At 35.1% G+C, this 26,325-nt stretch overlaps 1 protein-coding gene and 1 long non-coding RNA gene across 22 annotated transcripts in view; one reads left to right on the forward strand and one right to left on the reverse strand.

Moving 5' to 3' along the window:
* Positions 1–26,325, reverse strand: part of CEP128 (centrosomal protein 128) — a 400,883-nt gene that overhangs the window by 100,919 nt on the left and 273,639 nt on the right. Inside the window, exons 21-22 of one of the 21 annotated variants that reach the window (XM_035719927.2) lie at positions 5,621–5,694; positions 4,321–4,338 (exon numbers count right to left, since the gene is read on the reverse strand). The exons of 18 other annotated variants lie outside the window; for them this stretch is intronic. In XM_035719927.2, coding sequence (XP_035575820.2) covers positions 4,336–4,338; positions 5,621–5,694 — 77 coding nt within the window. In that variant the 3' untranslated portion in view covers positions 4,321–4,335. Of the gene's footprint in view, positions 1–4,180; positions 4,339–5,620; positions 5,695–26,325 lie in introns of those variants that run through there. 2 more of the 21 variants (XR_007412452.1, XR_003134760.3) reach the window with 2 other exon arrangements.
* Positions 10,550–25,024, forward strand: LOC112656966 (uncharacterized). The gene is made up of 2 exons (XR_003134763.3): positions 10,550–10,771; positions 24,068–25,024. It is a non-coding gene; the product is annotated as an uncharacterized LOC112656966 (long non-coding RNA).

A 26,325-nucleotide genomic window follows, 5' to 3' on the forward strand; every position in this document is an offset into this window, starting at 1 on the left:
GAAAATCTATTTTGTTACAAGAATCACAAGAAATTCTCCCTTTCGTTATTAAATCTATTCAATGCATGTTTATTAAATATTAAAAGCCTAAAGAGAAAATATTAATAGAACTTTACACTGCCATGCATTATTGAGGAAAAAAAAAGAGAATTAGATACTGGTATTAAGTAACAAACAAGCAAAAAAAAGTAATTAATTTTTATCTAAAGTAAATTTTAGGAATGAGAAAGTTGTTTATGAATTATGGCCATGTAAATCAACAGAGAAATCTAGTGAAAAGTGTCTCAATAAAATATGTGGATAATTCAATTTAACACTAATGTCATAGAATCTTAGATTATGGTTCTTTTAAAATATAAACATTTTGACAAAATTAAAGCTTAAATTTCAAGTATTCCTCAAAGTTAAAAGATAAAATATGAAGCATTTTAAATATAATAAAAATCAGTAAATAATGCTCTTAAAAACTCAGGTATAAGAGTACCTGCTAACCTAATGGCTACAATCTTGCTGTTTTATGTGGTATAAGCCTATACCACAAAAACAGAGTCTCACTTTTAACTATTCTTTAAATAATGATAAGCATTTCTTGTCCAATATACTTGATTTCAGGGTTGTTTTACTGGCTTCTATGAAATTATATTATGTTAAATAAATAAATTATGTTAAATAATCTAAAATATCTCAAAATGACTTGGTGAAAGAAGTCAAAGAGTAAACAAAGAAAATATAGAGCTATGTACACATATACACTGAAAGAATGAAAAGGAATGCTAAATCTAAGATTAGGAAGAGCATGGACAAAGAGAATAATCATTAATTTGATCAATGTGCTTCTCGTGTTATATATAGTGGCCTTGGTTATTACCACATTAGATCATACTAGATTAGGACATCATGATTCTTATCTACTTAAAAAAGTACCAAGAATTTTCATTTGAGATTTACTCAGAATTCAAATTTCAAAAATATCAAAGGATAATCATATTCTTTGAGAGTCTGTGAATTGTTTAATAATGCTGTATCTTGGAAACTGAAAGCAAAATGGTGTATCAAAATACTAGTAATCAAAACTAGCCTGAAGAGGAAAAATGGACCTAGTAAAATGTAGATACCTTCATAATAGTGAAGGTATAGTGAAAATTAAAGTAGCACATCCAGAGTTACGGTTGACAACACTGAATTCAACTGAAATTAGGAAAGCTTAATAGATCCAATTACATTTTGAAAGTAATTTCTAAAATTCTTAAACATCAGACAAACCAGAAATGCTGTCTTAAAGGCTTAGAAGTAAAAATAACTGCTAGGTAATGATGGCTATGATCTTACAGTTATATGTAACACAAACTACGTACAAAAACTGCCATTTGCTTCAAAACTATTCTGAAACAATAAAAAGGCACCTTTAAAAATATTTTCCAAAATTGTTATCCAAATGACCCTTTATAAGAGATGATCTGTCTCACTTTCTATGTATGTATGTGTGTATATGCATGTATGTAATATGTAACATATTTCTAAATACAAATTCTAAATGACCTCATTATATTTTGATTAAAAACCACTGTTTACATAAATTGTTTACATAAAAAGCTAATCTCATTTAATAAAGAAAAATTGATTATAGAAAATATTTTATACATAAATTTCCATAATAAAATAATCTCTTTCATATTTAACAAGATAAAGTTTCTAAATAATAGTGGGAAGGAGTTATAAAGAGAAAGAGATATAAGAATGAGTAAGATATATAAAATACAAATAAAATGGGAAGGAAAAAATTGATGTGGTTAAAAAAAGGATAAGAAAAAAGGGCAGGGGATCCCTGGGTGGCTCAGCGGTTTAGCGCCTGCCTTTGGCCCAGGGTGAAATCCTGGAGTCCCAGGATCGAGTCCTACGCTGGGCTCCTTGCATGGAGCCTGCTTCTCTTTCTGCCTGTGTCTCTGCCTCTCTCTCTCTCTCTCTCTCACATGAATAAATAAAATCTTTAAAAAAAAAAAAAGAGGACAAGTAACAAAATGACTTACTCGGAAATAATATAGTTTATTCTATATAATTATAGTACCATTACATCACCTCCTATATTTGCTGAAGCCAATGGATACCTTTCTATTTCTACCTTATTTAGGATCTTTGCAACATCTGACACTACTGATCACATGCCCATCCTGGCTGATATAACACTGCTCTCCAGGAGTCTCTCCTATCCTTTTGTCACACACTCTCAGTATCTTTTGAGAATTCCCTTTGCCATGGTTAAGCCTTATTATTACTATTTAATCGTTCTGTCTTTAAGCTCTTCAGGGTAACATCCAGGGTCCCTGCAGATTGTGTTCAATATAAGTAGCCTAATTTCAGCTCTCATGACCCACCTCCAACCATACAAGCACCCCATCCCATTCAGGTAGGCTGCTCCATGAGATACTGTTTTCATAATGCTGCTCCTTCTCTTCTGAATGCCTTTCTTTGCATGAATAACTACTACCTAACCTTTAAAACTTTGGTATAGTGTCATCTCTTCTAAGAATTTTCTCATAAATTCCTAGTATAGGTGACTTTTCTCTGTGCTTTCACAGAAATCTGCTCATGTAATAGCGTTAATCACTGCTTAAAAATCACTAATTTACATGTCTGCTTTCCTACTAGACTATAAAATACCTTGAGGTCAGACCACATCTTTTTTTAACTTTTTTACTAAGAAGTATAAAGTACACAAAGAAAAGGTTATCAAATGGACAGTTCAATGAATTATCACCAAGTGTGCACCTGTGTAACTAATCCCAAAAAGATCAAAAGATCATATATCTTACTTGAATTTGCATCCTCAGTGAGTAGTGAATAATAAACAATAAATATATGATAAGTAGTAATAAATGACATTAATTAGTTTTGGAGTAAATTTGCATAAAATTTGCAAGAAATCGTCCCAGTACTATGATCCAAAAATCAGATTTTAGATACAAAGATTAAATACCACTTATAATGCGGAACGTCTATAGTCACATAAACTAGCAATAGCATAGAACTACAATTTGCAATTCAACAATATGAGGTCAAATAATAACCTTGCCAGGAAACTAAAAATGTAGAAAGCTTGGCATCAAAATCCAAGGGATAATCAGGGTCCAAGGGATGATCAGGATCCATCAAATACTGTTCTTTTTCAGCATTCGCTATTCTGGGTTAACCAGTTATAGGGCATAGCCTTAGAAGATCTCTACTAGTAAAACCCAGAGATATGCAATCAGCCAACAGCTAAACAACCTGGCTTCTTAGCAGTGAACATGTGAAAAGGACTGATGAAAATGGAATAGCTAGCCATTGGCCTCATGGTGAGTAGATGTGGGAAACTGTGAGAAAAGTGGCCAGGAGAAATGTTTTTGGGACATGAAAGCACAACTCCAAGCGTCAGTTGCTTAGAAATGACAGCAGCAGACAGGCCCATTGGTGTACAGGACTGAGACAGATTATCTCAATGTATATAAGAACACTCTGCAGCACAAGCTTAGATACAGAAAACCTACATAGTTGACCTCTGAATGACAAGAGGGTTAGGGGCACTGATCCCTGAACAGTCAAAAATCCACGTATAAGTGGACCCACGTTGTTCAAGGGTCACTGACTGTGTAAGCACCAGCAGCAACTGCTAACCAATGGGTCTGACTACAAATGAACTTCACTTAGAGTGGGTCTCCTGTGGCCTGCTAAACTTTACTCTTGCTGATGAGAACAGCATAGGAGCTAGACTCCAATAATTCTTAACGCAACTAAAAAATTCACATCAATTTCCGTATTCCATTTTTACTTCCCTGATAGTTCATCCAGTGAGAGCTATAATATAAAGGAAAGATGCTTAATAGGAATCATCATGGTGACAATGACAATAAGAATAGCTGAAATTTATGAATGCTTATTCATGCTCCAGACATTGCACTAAAGGTATCCTTGCATTTTCTCATTTAATCCTCACCTAATTGTGTAAAGACTGTTATTTTCCCTATTTTATAGAGGATAAAACAGGATGGGAGATAAACTCACCTTCATGACTGGGAATTAGCAAAGCTGGACGTCTAATCCAAGATGGACTTAGAATTTGTACATTTGTCTCTTATGCTAAATTACCCAAGTTCAATGATCCGTTTCTGTGATATAATAAGTATTTTAACAATCAAGTGCTTACATTTCCAGTCATGATGACCAATGCTAACGAGATTCTTAAGAAGCAAAGAGCAGGAAAATCATGTAAGATGACCAAGTTTACTTTAGTTCTCCTGACATCAGTCATGAATGTTTCAAATTCGTATCATTATATGTCACAAAATACTAGATGGAGTCTCACTGAGGAAAGAGCACAAAGTAAGATTGAATCATTAAGAGTTAACTGTCTATAGTTTGAAAAACTAAATTATTATGTATTACTTGTATTGAATTAGAATATCAGAGCTACAAAAACATTTAAACATGGTGTAGTTTAAAAACAAACAAGAGTAAACTGAAAGTCAGGAAGAATGGGTGACATAATAAATGGCCCTATTTCCCTAGTCAATAAAACAAAGATTATTTTGTTTCAGACTTCTTAGTTCCATGATTCTGTTAATCACAGGGCTGGATATTACTCTGTCCCCTAAACAAAAACTTCCAATCGTTGGGCTGGTAATTTTCCAATAAAAAACCTATATTATAACCACAGTAGAATAAATTTTGAGCTAAGTAAGCCTACCTACTTATCATGGATGCTTTGGTAGAAAGTAGACTTAGGTTCAAATTCAACTCTAATTCAGTCAGGCAAAATATTTATTTATGTGAGCACCATGTCTTAAAAACCACAAAAAGGTGGGGTGACTGGTAGGAATGACTTGTAGGATTGTTATAAGCATTAAATAGGAAATCGGTGAAAGGGTTTAGCATGACACACACAAACTATATTTGTTCAAAATGCTGTTTTTCCTTCTTTAGAGCAAGTGTGGTGTATAGGTTAGAGCATCAGGTCTCTATTTGGGCTGCATGGGTTCAGATCCCACTTCAGCTAATAGCCAGGTGATTTGGGCCAGATACCTACACTCCTCATGCTTTCACTTTCTCATCTGTAAAATGGGAATGGACTATTTCTAAGGATTTAATTAGATGATACATATAAAGCATTTAACTTACAACTAAGACATATTAAGTGTTTTTGAGAGCAATTATCTTGATTCCATTTTGTAAAATGCAAGACCTTTAAGTATTCAACACTCCTATTTTTATTATTTATTCCCATATCTTTTGTGTGCATGTGAAGATTTAAAGAAGCTGTGATCATCAGGTAATTGTATAAAGAAAATTAGGGCCACACATCTATTCTCAGTATCCAAATTTCAAACAATCACTATATGTATCTACTATTCAAGATAATATCAGTAATAAACATGAACAATTTAGCTAAGTCTTCTAGCAATAAGATGACTTGAGTTATGCTACAAGTCTTCTTGCTGCACATATCTTGAAATTCTACATAAAACACAGTTGAGTTCATAAGAAAAAAGAGATGTCCCTGAATGCACAAAGAGTAAAATGACAACCTGTGATGGACAAATTGTTGTTGCAGCAGACCTTGCAGTGGATTGGGGATTGGTCTACAAACCTGAGGAGAGGCTCTAACAGCTTGAGTTTCAGATTGTAATGCCCATTGACTGACAGGAAATAAGGTCTTGAGGCCTGCGTAAATGAGAAAGCAAGCTGGAACCTAGATTCTTACATGAAGTTGGAATCCTCTTTAAGGTTGTACTTCCCAAACTTTAGCATTCATAAGAATCACCTAGAGGGCTGATTAAACCTAGACTGCTCAATCTGCTTCCAGAGTGTCTGACTCAGCAGGTCTGGGAATCTGCATCTCTAACAAGCTCCCAGGTAATGTTGATGCTGCTGGTCCTTCACAGACCAAACTGAATAACTCTGTTCTATGGGCTGTACCATTAGGAAAAGGATCCTTAATATGATCTTTCCTGGGGCACCAGGGTGGCTCAATTGGTTAAGTGTGGGACTCTTGACTTGGGCTCAGGACAGTCTCAGGGTCGTGAGACCAGGCTGTGTGACCAGCTCCATGCTAGGTGTGGAGTCTGTTTAAGATTTTCTTTCACCCACCCTCACCCTCTACCCCACTCCCACCCACCCACCATGACCTCCTCTGTTGGTGTATGCTCTCTTATTAAAAAGATAGGGATGCCTGGGTGGCTCAGCAGCTGGGTGCCTGCCTTCAGCTTAGGTTGTGTTCCTGGGATCTGGGATCAAGTCCTGCATCAGGCTCCCTGTGAGGAGCCCTCTGCCTGTGTCTCTCTCTTTCTTTCTCAATCTGTATCTCTCATGAATAATAAATCTTAAAAAAAAAAAAAAGATAAAAAAAAAAAAAAGGATCTTTCCTGACTCAGATGATAATAAAGCCTATCTCTGACCTGACCAAGGCTCCTTTGTTTTATACTGGTTTGGAGTAAAAACATATACTGCCTGCACAGTATGAGTGCTACATGTAAGAAATTAACATTTTAAAATTGGTCTTGGGTTGAGGACTCTCCTGAGGCCTATAAAGAAGTAAACATAAGACTGCTTTATAGGAAAACTTTCACAAGCCAGATTACGTAAAATTCCCATTTAAATAAGTCACAAGCAGTAACTACAAAACACACAAGGAATCGTTCACCATGAGTAAGAGTCTACCAAAAAAAAAAAACCAAAAAAAAAAAAAAAAAAAAAAAAAACAAACCCAGATGATTGGCACACCCACAATTTAAAGTAATAGAATAACTGAAAGAAAAAAATAAAAGACATTTCCAAGACAGAATCTACCACTCACTGAAAGAGCTATTAAATAATACTTTTCAGTAAGAAAAAAACTGAGCCCAGGGGGGAGAAAAAACAAAACAAAACTGGGCGACAGGGACAATGATGAGCAATGAAAACGGTAAATATGTGGGTAACACTAAATAAGCATCACGATTAACAACAATAATTAGCTTAAGAATGTTTGAGAACAATATGTAACTAAACCTAGATAAATTCTAACAGGCAAAGCGGGGTGAGTCAAGACAGATTTTAATGTCTGAAGAGACAGATACTAGTACTATATGCTTTAAATAGACATTATTGTTTCTAAATATGTACCCAAATAACAGAAATAGGATACACATTTCCAAATATATAGAGATGAAAAATGTAAAAGACAACTGAAGCAAGTTATAAATACATACATAAATACTGAAAGTATAAACATACCCACAAGAATGATGCAGGATAGTGGTCACAACTAAAGACTGTGAGAAGAAAAGGGGTATGCTTAGGATTCTAACAATATGCAACAATTTCATAAAAATGAAATGGCAAAATGCTACCATCTGCTAAATTTAGGTTGTGGGTACAGGAATGTCCATTTTAATTTCTATATACTATGTTTTGAAATATCTTGTCATGAACTTTTTAATTGAAGAAAGCAAGTAAGTTCAGCAAAACCAACACAGTAAGAAAGGCTTAGTTACCTGAAAAGTAACCTGGCATGGATTTATTTTCCAAAAGAAGTCAGAATGGGCTAAATTAATTAGGTAGCTGGCCCACGGAAATCAGGTTTAATACATATTCTTTTTCCTTAGGAATTTCTTCCTCTTTGGTTTGTATAAGACTCTCTGATTATAGAGTGAAATGAAAAAAATGAAATGAAAATGAAAAATGAATAATGAAATATATACCAATGAAATGAAAAATGAAAAAAATCTATACCAAAAGAAATGAAAAAAATCTATACCAAAATGTGGTGTTCTTCTTTTTTTTTAAAGATTTTATTTATGTATTCATGAGAGACAGAGAGAGAGAGAGAGAGAGAGAGAGAGAGAGGCAGAGACACAGGCAGAGGAAGAAGCAGGCTCCATGCAGGGAGCCCGACGTGGGACTCAATCCTGGGACTCCAGGATCACGCCCTGGGCCAAAGGCAGGCGCTAAACCATTGAGCCACCCAGGCACCCCCAAAAGGTGGTGTTCTTATTCTACTGATGGTCACATCAGTGGCTAGCAGTAGAGATGAATGGATAAGAGATGCCATCAAATGGGATTTGAAGCAAATTCTATAGATTAAGCAAAATCTTGTAAAACTACTTGAAGGGTGATAGTGCTATGTTAAGCAGTTTAAAACACACATAAGAAAATCAGAAAGACTAAAAACAGACTGCATTCTAGGTTAGTCTTTGAGATTCATTTGTTTTATTATTTCTCAAAAGTCAAGTTCCATATCTGCTATCATGTATTTTTTTACTTTGGCTTCAAAAGACTCTAACCTCAGCATTTTTCACTGATAACTCAATCCTTCTGTTATTTCCACTCAACATCATATGAAAATCATGTTTCCTTTTTTTAATGACTCATATCTTACAGTTTGTTGTTTATTAATTCCAAGACAATTCCTGTTAGTGACTGTTAGGTTATTCCCAAGAGAATAAAGGCTAAAATTAGACCTTGTGGTTTCCACTTTGTTCTTGGGCAGGTATGTGCATGTTTTGACCTTTCCCCTCTCCAGCTGCTCATTTCTTATAAGGCAGCAGCATAAGGGCAGAAGTCATATAAATGGAATTGCTTGCCTTACTTTTAAAATTAAAGCTGACAGGTACAATGGGGTAAAAGAAAAACATGTCCACACAGATGTGGTCAAAGACTTCAGAGAGCTGTTTATGGCATTATTTATGCAGCTAAAATTAGGTATATGTAATGGAATGATTTTTTGTTTTATCTTTAGACAAAGATAGTATCTTTTCAAAATACTTATTTTTCATTGAAATGGACCTCTAAGCTGCCCCACCCCTTGCCAATATCATTTATTAAGATTTAAAGCATTGCCTGTTTCAGATCTCATCAGCTCTGATGAGAAATATAAAATGCTACAAATGACATTCATATTTCATATATAAAAAAAAAAACATTTGCCAATATCATGAAGACAAACAGAAGACTAGAATGTCATAGACTCAGTACATGAAGGCACTCAATAAACATTTGGTGAATTCAATGAACTAGAGCAGAGGTCAACAAACTTTTTTATAAATGACCAGATAAATACTTTAGGTTTGCAGGCTATAGGTCTCTTTTTCACATGCTCAACTCTGCCATTGTAGCGTACGAAAGTAGCTTTAGAGGATACATAAATAAATCAATGTGGCTGTATTCCAGTAAAACTTCATGAACACTGAAATCTGAATTTCATATAATTTTCATGTGCCACAATATATTATGCTTCTTTTGACTTTTTTTTTTTGACCTTTAAAAATGTAAAACCTACTCTTACTCACCATCCACATGAAAACAGGCAGAGAGCCAGAGGTGGCCTGTGGGTCACAGTTTGCCAACCCCTAAAAGAGATGTTACTGATTTCATAAGCCATCTGATCTTATTCTTCAAAATTACATGTGGAATGTAAAGGATTAGATTGTAGAGCGCAGTATGAAATGTGGATATAACAATTGAAAGCATGAGCGAGGTACTTTAAGGCGTACATACAATTACGTATGTCTTTTTCTTTTTGAGTAGCTTCACAAAAGACTAGCAACCTTTGATTCATGTACGTGTAAGGTGAAAACAACACATATCTTATAAATGCAGATGCATTGCTTTGAGTTGAATTTTATAACAATACAAACCTAAGGATACATCTAAGGCAGGAATTCTTAATCTGGGATCTATATATCTATACTTAGTTAATGGCTAGTTTTCACGGATTCCTTGAAATTTTTTTTTTAATTTTTGAAGTTGTAAATATTTGTTATATGCGCATTTTTACTTATTTAATTTTTTTAAGATTTTATTTATTTATTCGAGAGAGAGAGAGAGAGAGAGAGAGAGAGAGAGGCAGAGACACAGGCAGAGGGAGAAGCAGGCCTGATGTGGGACTTAATCCCAGGACTCCAGGACCATGCCCTGGGCTGAAGGCAGGCAATAAACTGCTGAGCCACTCAGGGATCCCTGGTATATGTGCATTTTTTTTTTAATGTGGAGTCAGTGAAGCTTTCATCAGTTTTGAAGGGGTCAGTGGTTCAAACACCAATGATCTAGCAGATTGGAAGTGATTAGCTAATAGGCTCAATTATTATTAACTTTGAATCTTCAGTATCTAAAAGCAGTATCATTAAAAAAGCAAATACCTAAAAGCTTGATATTCAAACTAGTATTAAATGGAACACATACTTTTAAAAAATCATTTCTTTCTAGAATGACTTTTTAAGGTATGAAATTACTTTTCTCATTTGTGCCAAAATCAAGTGGGCCTGTATTATACTTAAAAGCCACAAAATACTAAACAGGAACTGTGGTAGGATGAATTAATAACCCCCAAAGATACCTAGGTTCTATTTTCTAGAAGCTGTATGTTACTTTATGTGGTTTAAAAAAACAAAAACAAAAAACTGTAGATTTTAAGGATCTTGAGGTGAAGATTCTATCCTGGATTATCCAGCTGCGCCCTAAATGTAGTCATAATTGTCCTTATGAAGGAGGCAGAAGAAGATTTGACTGCAGGAGAGAAGAAGGCTTTGTGACAATGGAGCAGGAGTCAGAGGGTCATACTCTGACAGTGGAGGAAGGGGCCACAAACCAAGCTACCAGCAACTATGAGAAGCTGAAAAAGGCAAGAAAATGGATTTTATTCTCAGAGCTTTCAGAGGGAACCAGCCCTGTGGACACCTTAACATTAACACTGCAAATGGGTTTCAGACTTCTGACTTCTAAAACTCTAAGAGGATAGAGTTGTGTTGTTTTAAGACACCAGGTTTGTAGTAATTTGTTATAGCAGCAGTAAAGGAACTAATACAGGAACTCTTTATATTCCTGCTTCCACCAGGTAATATCTGGTCCTGTGCCTTTTTACCTTAATTTTTATTGAGTTTCATCTCTGGTTCCTAGGAAACAAGGATATGAACAATTTGATTTTGCATTTTATGTTTATGTGTTTCACAACTAGGGAAATACAAAAACACAACCAAAATGAAAAGGTATAAATCCAGCCAATTTTTCTCTCCCTAAAGCAAATCCTAGAGGAGTTTGTTGAACAACTGAGAGCTTTCATATAATTTATGTCCCAATTTTATACTGAAAATACCTAAAAACAAAATAATTTTAGAAATTATCAGAATACAGGGCGCCTGGGTTGCTCAGTGGGTTGTGTCTGCCTTTGGTTCAGGTCGTGATCCTGGGGTCCTGGGATCGAGCACTGTGTTGGGCTCCCTACTCAATGTGGAGTGTCTCTCTCTTTCTCTCTTTCACTCTCTCTTTCTCTCTTTCTCTCTCTCTCATTCTCTCTCTCGCTCAAATAATAAAATCTTTTTAAAAAGAAAAATTATCAGAGTAATAAAGTAATTTTAGAAATTATCTGAATAGCACATGCCTTCTCTAAATACCTAGTGATCTCAATTTTTAGAATGCAGTCCGGAAAACAGTATCCTCTCTCCAAAGACATATCATTTTACCCTTTCCCCAATTCATATATGCATGAAAGTTTGAGGTACAGGGGAAATGATACTGAAAAGTCAGAAGAGATGCTCCAGAATCCATGCATCCAAAACATTATACATTTTATTCACAGGTAAAACTCTCAATGCTTTCCTCAGAGTGTAAGGACTTTTATATTCCATAAAATCGTGACTGGGTATTTTTTAGGCAACTGATATTTAAATAAGACAATCATACTTGGGCATGTGGAGATTCTAGAAAACTGACAGAAGAATGCACTCTTGATAGCTAGAAGAAGCAATCTCGCAGAATATGGAAGGAAAGAGACATAGGAATGTTTGAGCATGATGCAAGAAGACCAAGTAGTGCTGTATCTTCAGTTGATGCTGCGGATAATGATTTCATTAGAGTACAATCATTAAGTTGGGAACAACTGCCCCGAGTCATTAAATAAATGCATGGCATATTCTGCTTAAGGAGGTAAGGGAAAACAAAGAGCTGTAAAGCCCTTATTGAAAGCCTCAGATACAATTAAAACAAATATTCATGCTTACAAGTAAGCATCAATCACCTGAAACATTTATCTATTTATAGTGCTAATGCTGCTGTCAGAACTTAATGGATGTTCAACTACCACTTGATGGGTAAATTCATGAACAAATAGTGAATTAAATGATTATCATTTATTGTAGATATGCTGATAAGTGTAATAAATTATAAATTTATTTAGGTCTTATTTAAGAGAAATATTTAGAAATTACCTAGTTCAGGAGTAGCTTTAGAAAAAGAAGAAGAGAAATAAAGATACTTAGAAAAATAATTTGAAGTTTATTTTTTGAGCTTAATAAAGTCAATCCCAGTGCCTGCTCACTCAGATTTTTGGTGTTAGACATAAAAGAACTAGAGCAAAAAAAAAAAAAAAAAAAAAAGAACTAGAGCAATAACCCCACCAGGCTATAAAATGAAAGTTCCATATCAGAGATTGCATTCGATTTCCCTTAAGAGTTTTTCGAGTAACCTAACACATTTACCTCACTCAGGCTGTGTGTGTGTTTAAGTCATGTTCAAAATCTCCTCAGCAGTGCTTTTTTGGAGGCAGTTTATTCTCAGGAGTAAGTATACCAGTGAAAAGGCTTAGGTTGCAAGGACAGAAAATTCAGAGCTTTTTACTGCTACAGACCCACATGGTAGTTTGACAGCTCAAACTAACCTCCAACAGGAACTTTCCATCTGAATAGTAAGTAGATGATTATAGACATGTGCTTGAGATTTTATTTAGAAACATAGATTAATGCATCTGCTATCCTAAATAGTGAATGCTGGCAGTAAAGATTTTCCTTTCTTACCCTTGGGATCACTATAGATATCTGCTTATTGGTATTTGCTTGCATTTTCAACAAATAATGTACATTTTCTTTATCTTGACTGAATGTCTTTAGACATAGTATCAAGTATCAAATTAGGAAAAGCACTTTGCACAATTGGTTACATGTAGTAGAAGCTAGAGAAAAGAGGGTATTTCAACCAATTTCAAAATATGAACTGACATGGCTTTAACAGGCTCAATCTATCGATTTTGCCTGTCCAGTCTCCATTTTTCCCTTTTGCCCAGATTTTGCTTTGGCAACCACCCTCTCCCATATTCATCCTATAAAGTTCTTGTAGGGCTAAATCCATTATCCAGTTTTAGCTTTGAACAAGTGACTGAAATCTGGTCAATTAGAGTACCATAACTGGGGACGGGTTTAAAAGCAGCATATACACAGTTAGATAAATCAAAGTTAAGGAGTACCAGTCCCAAGACTTTTACTGGAACTACTGAAAATTAAGTCTTTGCTTGCTATCACTTACTAATAAGTAAGATGATAGGATTTCTGCCTACAGCTAACAAGGACCATACTGTCACTGCTTACGAGCCCTAAAAGTTAACAAATAAGGAAGCTTTAAACGTAAAAGAGTTGATTGGTTAATAGAGTAACATTTTTGGATGACAGAAATGAATTTTCTCGTGCCACAGTTAGACTACATTTGTATTTTTAGTTCCTAACTCAAGAAATAACCTAAATAATTCCCAGCTCCATTTTTTTAAGCCAGTTTTTTTTTTCCTTAAACTAGGTTTAATGTCATTTTAATCAAGATTACTTATAGCTCCTACCATTCACTACTTTCTTTCCAAATGACTGGCATTTTGATATTTACCAATAATCAAGGGGCAGCCCGGGTGGCTCAGTGGTTAAATGCTGCCTTCAGCCCAGGTCATGATCCTGGAGTCCTGGGATGGAGTCCCATGTTGGGCTCCCTGCATGGAGCCTGCTTCTCCCTCTGCCTGTGTCTCTGTCTCTCTTTCTGTGTCTCTCATGAATAAATAAATAACTAAAATCTTAAAAAAAAATAACCAAAAAAATTGGTCTTTGACTTCCCAGTGAGGCTAGGGTTCTAAACCTGGGATCAGTAATGCTCACTGTATAGTCTTTGACAAGCTATGTCCTCTGAGGCTGGTTTCTTTATTCATTTATATGTATCTAGTTATATGTACCCTACAAGGTCGTGTTGAAGATTAAATGCACAGTGTGTTAAATGTCCAGCAGAACGGACACATGGTAATTGCATTTCCTTTTCCTCTTTTGAGAAATGATAGGGTTTTATATCTTTATTTTTCTATTTTTTACATTTTGTGGTGAAATGACAAGGTTCCTCTGAGATAGGGTTCTGTAATTCAAAAGAGAAAGGTAATCCTTAACACATATATTAGAAGTGTATGTGTGTGTTTAAGGTAGGGACAATTCTATTTTGGAGAACTAAGAAACAAAAGTCTAGATACAGGTTAAAAAAAGAAGGGTTCTACTAAATTTTTTTTCACACAAGCAAAAGCCTTATTAATGTACATCAACATGAGGCATTTAGTCTAGACAGACCTACAGTTTACGCAAAAGTGGTTTTATTATTTGTTGATTTTAATTGGTTTGAGGGTTTTTTTTGGCTTATTTTTCTTTTCTTTTCCATCAGTGACTTACTCACTCCTAGTGTGACTTTGAGTCACATATTCCTGAGATACTATAGTTATGGAACAACATGGGAATTAGGTAACCTGATAAAATATATTTTGAATTGGTTTCAGACAAATCTATTTAAGAGTGAATTTAATGTGTTTTAATCATGGGGTTTGCTATCATTGACCCTAGCATGAAACTCTATAATGAATTCAACGAATTTGTAAATTTCTAAACCACATCACCTAGCATAAAAGTTTAGGATACTTTAATATTTCATTTATCCTTGAAACCTTACGTAGATGATATGTTCATACAACTATTACCCTCAAAAGAAAAAGCAATCTGTAGTATTGGACACAGATTAACCCCATCTGCTTTGTTCAACACTGCTCTAGCAGTGATCAATATAAATATACCAGTATATCAGTGGTTTAAAAGCTGATAAAAATTGTCAATTATTACTCTTAAATAATCACATATTTTTATAGACTATAGTGGACATTTCTCTTACATTGCATTAAATTATAAACAAAAATTGAATTCTATTAAACACAGAACAATACGCTATAATTATCTAACCTGTGATTTTGGAGAAATCAAAGAATTCTGTAAGCAAATAGAATTGAACATTTATAATTACCACTATGACAATGTAACATGATATTTAACATTTAAATTTTCTATAGGCTTTCGAGTTTAAACTTAGATGTACGATGAATTCATTAGGATAGTAGTTTATAGGTAGTTAATTTAATATTTAACATTACGAAAGACTCTTTAGCATATGAAAATGAAACTCTTAAGAAACACTCCAAAATCTACCTCTGTAAAAAAAAAAAAAAAAAAAAAAAAAAAAAAATTGAGTCATATGGCAAAAAAAACAAGTTACAATAGATGTTGGCTTCTTACAATAATACATACATTGCCTCTGAATTATATAGATAAGGAAAACTTTAGTATACTAAGCCGAAATACTTGGAGGAATCCAAGATGGTGGAGGAGTCCAAGAAGGCAGAGGAGTAGGAGACCATAGTTTTGTCTGGTCCCAGGAATTCAGCTAGATAGCTATCAAATCATTCTGAACACCTGCAAACTCAACTGGAGATCTAAGACAAGAATAGCTGCAACTCTACAAATAAAAAAGCCACCACTTTATGCAAGAATGACAAGATGCAAAAACTCACCTCAAAAAAGAGAGCAAGAGGCACTACTGCCAGGGACCTAATCAGTATGGGCCTAAGTAAGATGTCAGAACTAGAGTTCACAATAACAATTATAAAGATACTAGCTGGGCTAGAAAAAAAGCATAGATGACACTAGAGAATCCCTTTTTGGAGAAATAAAAGAACTAAAATCTAATCAAGTTGAAATAAAAAAGGCTATTAATGACATGCAATAAAAAATGGAAGCTCTAAGTGCTAGGATAAATGAGACAAAAGAGGGAATTACTAATACAGAAGACAAAATGGTGGAGAATAGAGAAGCTGAGAAAAGGAGAGATAACTACTGGATCATGAGGAAGAATTTGAGAGATAAGTGATACTATAAAGTGAAACAATATTAGAATAATTGGAATCCCATTAGAAGAAGAGAGAGTGTCAGACGGTATAGTGGAGCATACTCTAATGAAAAACTTCCCTAATCTGGGGAAGGAAACAGGCATTCAAGTCCAGGAGGCACAGAGAACCTCAAAATCAATAAAAATAGGTCAACACCCCAACATATAATAGTGAAACTTACAAGTCTCAGAGACAAAGAGAAAAATCCTGAAAGCACCTTGGGGATAAGAAGTCCATAGTTTACAAGGGTAGAGATATTAGACGGGTGCAGACCTATCCATAGAGACCTAGAAGGCCAGAAAGGACTGACATCATAAATTCAGGATGCTAAGTGAGAAAAATATGCAGCCAAGAATGCTTTATCCAGCTAGTGGTTCATTCAAATTAGGAGAGATAAAAAGCTTCTAGGACAAACAGAAACTAAAAGAATTTGTGTTCACTAAAACAGCCCTGCAAGGAATACTAAACGGGATCCTTTAAGTGAAGAGAGAACCCAAAAGTAACATAAACCAGAAAGGAACAGAGACAATATACAGAAACAGTGGCTTTACTGGTAATACAATGGCACTAAATTCATATCTTTCAATAACTACTCTGTATGCAAATGGGCTAACTTCCCCAATCAAAAGAGACAGGGTATCAGATTGGATAAAAAAGCAAGAACCATCAATATGCTGCCTGCAAGAAACTCATTTTAGACTGAAAGTCACCTCCAGATTTAAAGTTAAGAGGTGGAAAAGCATTTATCATGCTAATAGACATCAAAAGAAAGCTGGGGTAGCAATCCTTGTATCAGACAAATTAGATTTTAAACCAAGGACTATAATAAGAGATGAGGGAGGACACCATATCATAATTAAAGGGTCTATCCAATAAGAAGATCTAACAATTATAAATATTTATGCACCTAACATGGGAACAGCCAATTATATAACCCAATTAATAACAAAATTAAAGAAAAACATTGATAATAATATAATAGTAGAGGACTTTAACACCCGACTCAGTGCAATGGACAGGTTATCTAAGCAGATTAACAAGAAAACAAGGACTCTGAATGATACATTGGACCAGATGGACTTCACAGATATTTTCAGAAGCATTCCATTCTAAAGCAACAGAATACATATTCCTCTTGAATGTACAAGGAACATTCCTCAGAACAGATTACATACCGGGTCACAAATCAGGTCTCAACTGGTACCAAAAGATTCTGATAATTCCTTGCATATTTTCAGACCACAATGTTTTGAAACTCAAACTCAATCACAAGAGGAAATTTGGAAAGAACTCAAATACACGGAGGATAAAGAGCATCTTACTGAAGAATGAATGGGTCAACCAGGAAATTAAAGAAGAATTTTTAAAAAATCATGGAAACAAATGAAAAATAAAACACAACTGTTAAAAGAAAGAAAGAAAGAAAGAAAGAAAGAAAGAAAGAAAGAAAGAAAGAAAGAAAAAAGAAAAGAAAACTGTTCAAAACCTTTGGAATGCAGCAAAGGCAGTCCCAAGAGGGAAGTATATAGCAATACAAGCCTTTCTCAAGAAATAAGAAAGGTCTCAAATACATAACCTAAACTTACACCTAAAGGATCTGGAGAAGGTACAGCAAATAAAGCCTAAACCCAGCAGGAGAAGAGAAATAATAAAGATTAGAGCAGAAATCAATGAAGTAGAAACCAGAAGAAGGTAGAACAGATCACTAAAACTAGGAGCTCATTCTTTGAAGAATTAATAAGATTGATAAACCCCTAGGTAAACTTAACAAAAAGAAAAGAGAAAGGACCCAAATAAATAAAATCATGAATGAAAAAGGAGAGACCACAACCAACAATGAAGAAATACAATTATAAAAACATAGTATGAGCAACTTTATACCAACAAATTAGGCAATCTGGAAGAAATGGATGCATTCCTAGAGACTATATAAGCTACCAAAACTGAAACAGGAAGAAATAAAAAAAACCTGAACAGACCCATAACCAGCAAGGACATTGAAGCAGTAACCAAAAATCTCCCAACAAATAAGAATCCAGGGCTGGATGGCTTCCCAGGGGAATTCTACAAAACACTTAAAGAAAAATTAATACCTATTCTTCTGAAGCTGCTTCAAAAAATAAAAATGGGAGGAAAACCTCCAAACTCTTTCTATAAGGCCAGCATTACCTTGATCCCTAAACCAAAGACCCCACCAAAAAGGAGAATTACAGACCAATATCCCTGATGAACATGGATGCCAAAATTCTCACCAAAATACTAGCCAAGAGGATCCAACAGTACATTCAAAGTATTATTCACCACGACCAATGGGATAAGAAATAAAAGGCACCTGAATTGGCAAATAAGTCAAACTCTCACTGTTCACAGATGACATGATTTTCCATGTGGCAAACCCAAAAGATTCCACCCCAAAATTGTAAGAACTCATACAGGAATTCAGCAAAGTAGCAGGATATAAAATTAATGCACAGAAATCAGTTGCATTTCTATACACTAACAATGAGAGAGAAGAAAGAGTCAATCTCATTTATAGTTGTACCCAAAACCATAATATATGTAGGAATAAACCTAACCAAAGAGGTAAATGATCTGTACTCAGAAAACTACAGAACACTGATGAAAGAAATTGAGTAAGATACAAAGAAAAATGTTCCATGCTCATGGATTGGAAGAACACATACTGTTAAAATGTCTATGCTACAAAGAGCAATCTATACATTCAACATAATCCCTATCAAAATATCAACTTTTTTCACAGAGCTCGAACAAATAATCCTAAAATTTGTATGGATCCAGCAAAGATCTAAATAACCAAAGGAATGTTAAAAAGAAAATGAAAACTAGTGGCATCACAGTTCCAGACTTCAAGCTCTATTACAAAGTTGTGATCAAGACAGTATGGTACCGGCACAAAAACAGACACATAGATCAATGGAACAGAACAGAGAACCCAAAAATGGACTCTCAACTCTATGGTCAACTAATCTTCAACAAAGCAGGAAAGAATATCCAATGGAAAAAAGTCTCTTCAACAAATGGTGTTGGGATAATTGGACAGCCACATGCAGAAGAATGAAACTGATCATTTCCTTACACCATACACAAAAATAAATTCAAAATGGATGAAAGGCCTAAATGTAAGACAGGAATCCATCAAAATCCTAGAGATGAACACAGGCAGCAACTTATATACATACCACATCTTCTTTATCCATTCATCTGTCAATGGATATCTGGGCTCTTTCCATAGTTTGGCTATAGTGGACATTGCTGCTATAAACATTGGGGTGAAGGTGCCCTTTCAGATCACTATATTTGCATCTTTGGGGTGAATACCTAGTAAAGCAATTGCTGGGTCATAGGGTAACTCTATTTTCAACTTTTTGAGGAACCTCCTTACTATCTTATCAGATAAAGGGCTAGTATTCAAAATCTATAAAAAATACCTATCAAACTCAACATCTAAAGAATAAATAATCCAATCAATGAATAGGCATGTTTCCAAAGAAGACATACAAATGGCCAATAGACACTTGAAAAAAATGCTCAACATCACCCGGCATCAGGGAAATACAAATCAAATCAATACAAATACAAAGCAAAACCACAATGAGATACTACCTCACACCAGTCAGAATGGCTAAAATTAACAATTCAGGAAACCACAGATGTTGGCGAAGGTATGGAGAAAGGGGAACCCTCTTACACTGTTGGTGGGAATGCAAGCTGCAGACACTCTGGAAAACAGGAAGGAGGTTCCTCAAAAAGTTGAAAATAGACCTACTCTATGACCCAGCAATTGCTTTACTAGGTATTTACCCCAAAGACACAAATGTAATGATCTGAAAGGGCACCTGCACCCCAATGTTTATAGTGACAATGTCCACAATATCCAAACTATGGAAAGAGCCCAGATGTACATTGACAGATGAATACTCAGCCATCAGAAAAAATGGAATTTTTTGATTTGCAATGATGTGGATGGAACTAGAGGGTATTATGCTAAGTGAAATAAGCCAATCAGAGAAAGACAGTTATCATATGATCTCACTCATATATAGAATTTAAGAAACAAAACAGAGGATCATAGGGGAAGAGATGAAAAATGAAACAAGACAAAATGGGAGACAAACCGTAAGAGACTCTTAATCACAGGAAACAAACAGGGTCACTGGAGGGGAGAGGGATAAGGGGATGCGGTGACTGGGTGATGGGCATTAAGGAGAGTACATATGTAATGAACACTAGGTATGAATCACTAACCACTAACCTCTACTTCTTAAACTAATAATGTATTAATTAAATGAATTTAAAATTAAAAAATTCACGATTTATTTTCATGGCAGAATGTAATCACATCTTTATTTTGTAAAGACTGATCAATATAATAAAAATAACTTATTCAATCTAGATGCAAAAAGACAAAGAAATAAATCTGTAATATCTAGAATCATAAAAATTTACAGTGAGGGCACAATCTAATACATTGTGAACAGAGAGTAATATTAAGATTACAAGATTGTATTAAGATTGTAATCTTACAATGTCAAACAATTTTCCCTAAGATGTTTTTTTTTAATAACATTTTTTTTAAGGTTTTATTTATTTACTCATGAGAGACACACAGAGAGAGAGGCAGAGACACAGGCAGAGGGAGACGCGGGGTCCACGCAGGGAGCCCGATGTGGGACTCCATCTCGGGTCTCCAGGATCACCCCTGGGCTGAAGGCAGCGCTAAACCGCTGAGCCATTGGGGCTGCCTTCCCTAAGATGTTTTATTTGGGCTTCTATTTTTTGTTGAATGGCCAATGTAAAAGAAAATCTGCAATGCCAATTTACTAGATGGTAATTTTTATTTTTGTACTAAGAGACTTAATATTCAAACTTTTTTGACCCAGCAATTTCACTTAAAAGAATAACCAGAAATGTACAGACTACATATATGTAATGGTCATCATTCTCTTTTTTATTTATAATAACCCCATTTTCTAGAGAACCTAATATCTGGCTACAGATTAGTTATTACCTGCTTTGAGAATCTGATGAATACTAAGGATTCTTTACTTGAGAAATATAAACATTTGCTTTATTTCTATAACACCCACAGAGGCATGCACTTGTGCACACACACACAGGACATAATATAAAAACTGCACTGCCATCTAACTTTGAAACTAAAGGAGTCAGTAACAGTTTTCTAGTATACAGGAATAAGTTTAGGATTGCAGAGGGAAGAGAATGCAGTTTTCTAAGAAGTGAAAAATGCAGTTCACTTGGCACTGAAATGTAAATAAATGACTGGCCTAAAGAACTAGATAGTAGATAAAATTCAAATTAGAGACTACAAAGGTGTTCATATATTATTAGGTTTACTCATCTCTGTTTTTCATATTTAAAGAAAATACTACCGATATTCTATATATTATTCAGAGACTTTTAAGATCAATGAGTGAAGCTCTAGGAAGCTGATCTTTGATTTGAGGTTGCAACTGTGATTGACAAAGCTTAGAACAATTTGTATTTTTCTTGTTCCATAGAAGTACAAAGTACAATGTTCACTTTTTTACACAATTCAGTTTAATTCTATAAACATAGTCATAGATTCAATTCTATTAACATACCTACTATGTGCCAGATTTAGATGCCAGACATACTTAGATAAATAAAGCACTGAGCCTGTATTCCAGGGAGCTCACTATTTTGAGAATTCATAAACATTTATTTCTAACTGCAAGAGGATAACCTGCATGAGGATAGGGAATTTTGCTTCTTTTACTCAGTGGTATATTCTGAATACTTAGACAAACTTCACAATTACAAAATGAGAGAGGCAGAATTTGGAACACTGTTTGCCTGACTCTAAAGTTCATATTCTTAGCCAATATGTTATTCAGCTTTCCAGTATCCTGACTCCTTACCAAACTATAGATTGATAATTGGCTTATTCTAAAACACATAAAAACATATATCTGAAACACAACAGCAAGGATATTACATAATAATAAACACAGAAAATTCAGAAAAATAGGCAGAATATATACTATGACTATTATTCAGAATTGTTCTTTATCGTTTTCTATTTGTACATATCTGTAAACGTTTCATTTTGCTGTCTTTTGACATTATATAATTATACTGCATGTGTTCTTTTGTGACTTGCTGTTCTCAACTTTATAATTGTGAGATGGCCATGGTGATGAGTTGATACACATAATACATTTGTTTAAACTGTTTTTTAGCATCCTGTTGAATAAATATGCCACAAGTTTTTTTATTCTTCTACGGGTGGGCATGCAGTATGTTTTCAATTTTATGCAGTTACTAATGGCGCATAATCTGGTTCAGGTGTGCAAAGAGTTTCTTTTGGGTGTATGCCTAGCAATGGAATTGCTGACTCAGCTAGCAAGCATACATTCAGCTTTATAAATTAATGCTGAGCTATTTTCCATGTTCTTATACCACTTTAGAAGTATGCCCTAAGAATGAATGAAAGTACTATTGTGTTAGTCTGTACTACATTTGTTACTATTTTTTCAAGTTTGCTAATCTAAAGAGAAAAAGCAAAGTCTTCCTTTTATGACTTTGCTCCAGAGGGATAATGCATGTTGGCACAAGAGGTCTGCTTGTTGGTAGTAACACTTTTCTCATTATAGAAGTTTCACCATAAAGTCTTATATGGGTATTATGATACAGTTCTACTTATATCACTCTCCTGCTTAAAGCATCCCTGCTCCTATACATTGGACAAGCAGGACTTCCTACTATGTGCTTCCATCCACCAGTTGGACCACAGGTTTTGTGAGGTTGGGGATGAGCTCTACCCCATTCCCTATTATATGTTCTTTGCTTAGTTCCCTGGTTCAAATAAGTCCTCAGTAATATTAAAATGGACGATTATATGTTCCTAGTTAAAATAAATCTGCTCCTTTAAAACTCTTCATCTGTAAGTCTAGTCTAAGTAACAGACCCTAGACCATGACGAATTTATCAAGGTTAAGAGCTACTTCATGGACTGGTAAGATTGTGAAACCACACTTTCTTGGGTGTGCATGTCTAGAGCAGCAAGTACCTGTGCTACATGTGTCTTCATTAATATTTGAAATATCAACAACTTCTGTGGCTGGAGATATACAGGCGTCAGGAGATGAGGCTGGAGCTGTGGGTCACTAAGGATCCTGAATGCTACATTACTGAGTTCAGATTCTGTCCTACAAGGTTTAAACTTAGGCAAGTTATAATTAACTTAGTTTTTCAGATAAATTTATTAGAATGCTTTGTGGAGAGAAAAAAAACTGTTGAGAAATAAGGCTTCTTGCTGGAAACCCATTGATACCAACTTTCCCTCTACATTGACTACTTTCTCTCTCCCTCTCTCTCTCTTTTTTTTTTTTTTTGTCAAGATTTTATTTATTCATGAGAGACAGAGAGAGACAGAGAGAGGCAGAAACACAGGCAGAGGGAGAAGCAGGCTTCATACAGGGAGCCTGACGTGGGACTCCATCTCTGGTCTCCAGGATCATGCCCTGGGCTGAAGGCGGCGCTAAACCACTGAGCCATCCAGGCTGCCCCATTGACTACATTCTCATAGATGAATGAATCCTTAATATTTTCCTCCTGGGAACACTTTTTGGATTTTGATACCAAAGATTCCTGAAGGGCATTTCTGTGTGGAAATTTTTAAAACAATGAAAATGATCTCTAAGGACATTTATTATTATTTTAAAAATCTGAAAGTGGCACGCACTAAATCAATATAGAATTTCCATGAAGACACAAATAGAAAAAAAAAGGAAAGTAGTAATTTGTACAACTTTTCAATATTTTATATTTTCTCAATTGGTGAGTTAAGTTTGGTACATATTTTCTTCAGATTGTATCGAGCAGAAGATAGAACTAATGTTGTTATTCTCCCTTTACCCTAGCCATCATTTATTCTTAACTTCTGGTTCAGAGAAAACAATCTCATACTCTCAGTGGTCTCTTATTTCTTTCTCTTTTCTCCCTTCCTTCTTCTACGAAGTCACTCACATGTCTTTTTTTTTTTCTTCCCCATTTCCACAGCTACCACTCTGGCTCATCTCCTGATGCTTGGATTGTAACTAAAGTCTTCAAACAGTTTATCTACATTTTCTCTCTACTACAGTATATCCTCAACACAGTCAAGATGACAATCTCCAATTTTCAAAAGATCAAAATTTCACAACCTTCATAAGATTTTCCTTCTTATATAAGAACCACCAGTCACTTCCTACAACCTGGTCTACCAGTCTGCATTTGCCTTAATATTTTTGGTGAGCCATTAACATATTACCCTGCTCCAAAGCACCAGCCCCTCAGATTCATAACTCAGTGTGTTCTAAATATGTTCTCTCCTCCTAGAAGCTGATTCCCTCTGATCAATCCCATTATTTGGCTTGCTCATTCCAACTACCTCTAATGCCTACCTTAAATAGCCTTAAAGAACTATTCCTAGCTTTATTTCCTACAACTCTGATCACTTACTGAGTCTGTCAATGAAAATTCATTACAATATTCTCCTTGGACCGCATACTCAATTATAGATGAGACATTTGCTAATTGAATTTCTCTTTGATTTGGACCTAGAAGAGATATGACACACTGAATACAATACACAATACATTATAGGAAGATTTGACATCATCCCTGCCTCTCTGCATTCTCTCTTCCCTCTTCAGAATTTCAGCTCCAAATTAGGCCCTTCCACCATCATTCACGACAGCCAAACATGACTCTGTTATTGCACTATTGTATTATATTGTTAGCTCCTAAGACTAAAATTTTCAATTTGGAAGGCAAGAACAACACCCAGTCATTACATTAAGAGAATATAATGTTATACAACAACGACTAATATTAGGTTTTCAATAAATTAATCAATCTATCCATTTATGGAGAGTAGCCACTATGTGTCAGACAATGGTTCATTTAATACAGATTTTTCAGTGAGCAAATGAACATAATCCTAAGTGAATAAATAAAAGTGCATCTTCATATTCCTATTATGTATTGCTACTTATTTGTCCTCTTGTTTTCTGAAATATTATTTGTCTGTGAGTATCTGTGTCTTCTACCTTTATGTTACTCCACAGTGTGGAAGCTGTATGTATGTATGGTAATCAGGGACTGCTTGCTAGATGCATGCATGGAACATTAGAAATTTAGTGAGTTACTAATACTCAAATAAATAAAAATGCTACCTCCCAATTCAATATCCATCTCCACCCCCACTGCCTACCATTATGGCTTTCCAATAATACAGGAAACACTTTATGTTTTATAGTATAAAGCTATAGCTCCTCTCTTTTCTAGTTTTCATATGCAATTCTCAACCCATGCCAATCCTCACTCCAAAAAGTCTCTATTTTCATGCTTCCCCCCTCCTACTATTGTTGCCTCCAGGGTATGCAGAAAAACAACATGTTATTCTTTTCCTGAAAACTATTCCTCTTCTAGTGTTCTCTCTTCCAGGGAATAGTACCATACAGTCTTTAGGTTCTGCACCCCTCTCTCTGATCTCTCATAGAATCTGATAATAATTTCTCAAGGCCAGCTGGTTCTCATCATCTCCATTACCACTACTCCAAGCTAATTATATTTTTTCTGGGACTGGAATAGCTTCTTAAGTGGCCTCTCCAGCTCTTCTCCCCTCTTAGTCAGAATTACCTTTTTAAAACACAAATCTGACCATATGTCCCCAGCCTGCTTAAAACCCAGCAATAGACTCTCAGTGTTCTTAGGCTAAAACTAAAATGCTTAAAATGGTCTGTCCTACCTGTGGTAGACAAAATAATAGCCTCAAAAATGTCCCCATCCCAATCCCAGGAACCTAGGAATACATTAGATTACATAGCAAAGGAGAATCAGCTTTGGAGATGGAATTACGTTGTTAATCAGATGATAATAAAATACATAGAATATCCTAGAATGCCAAAAGGATCCTTAAACATAAAAGAGGGAGGCAGAAGAGTGAGAGGATGAGATGTGAAGACAGAAGCAAGGTTGTCAGAGTGACATGATACAAGGAGGACTCAGTCTCCTCCTATGGCTATGAGCCAAGGACTGTGGGAAGCTTCAGATTCTCCCTAGAGCATCCAGAAAGCCCTGGTGACACCTTGATTTTAGCCCATTTTGGAGTTCTGACTCCAGAACTGAAATTGATAGAAATAAATTTGTATTATTTGAGCATCTAAGTTTGTGTTAATTTGGGTTAGTATCAGTAGGAAACTACTAGACCACCTAACACTCCTCTTAGGCCCTCCTTACAGGTGCCTCTCTGCTCTCTGCTGCCAAGGGCCTTA

This window comes from Canis lupus, chromosome 8, assembly GCF_003254725.2.
Source record: "Canis lupus dingo isolate Sandy chromosome 8, ASM325472v2, whole genome shotgun sequence".
In the NCBI taxonomy this organism is placed as follows: Eukaryota; Metazoa; Chordata; class Mammalia; order Carnivora; family Canidae; genus Canis; species Canis lupus.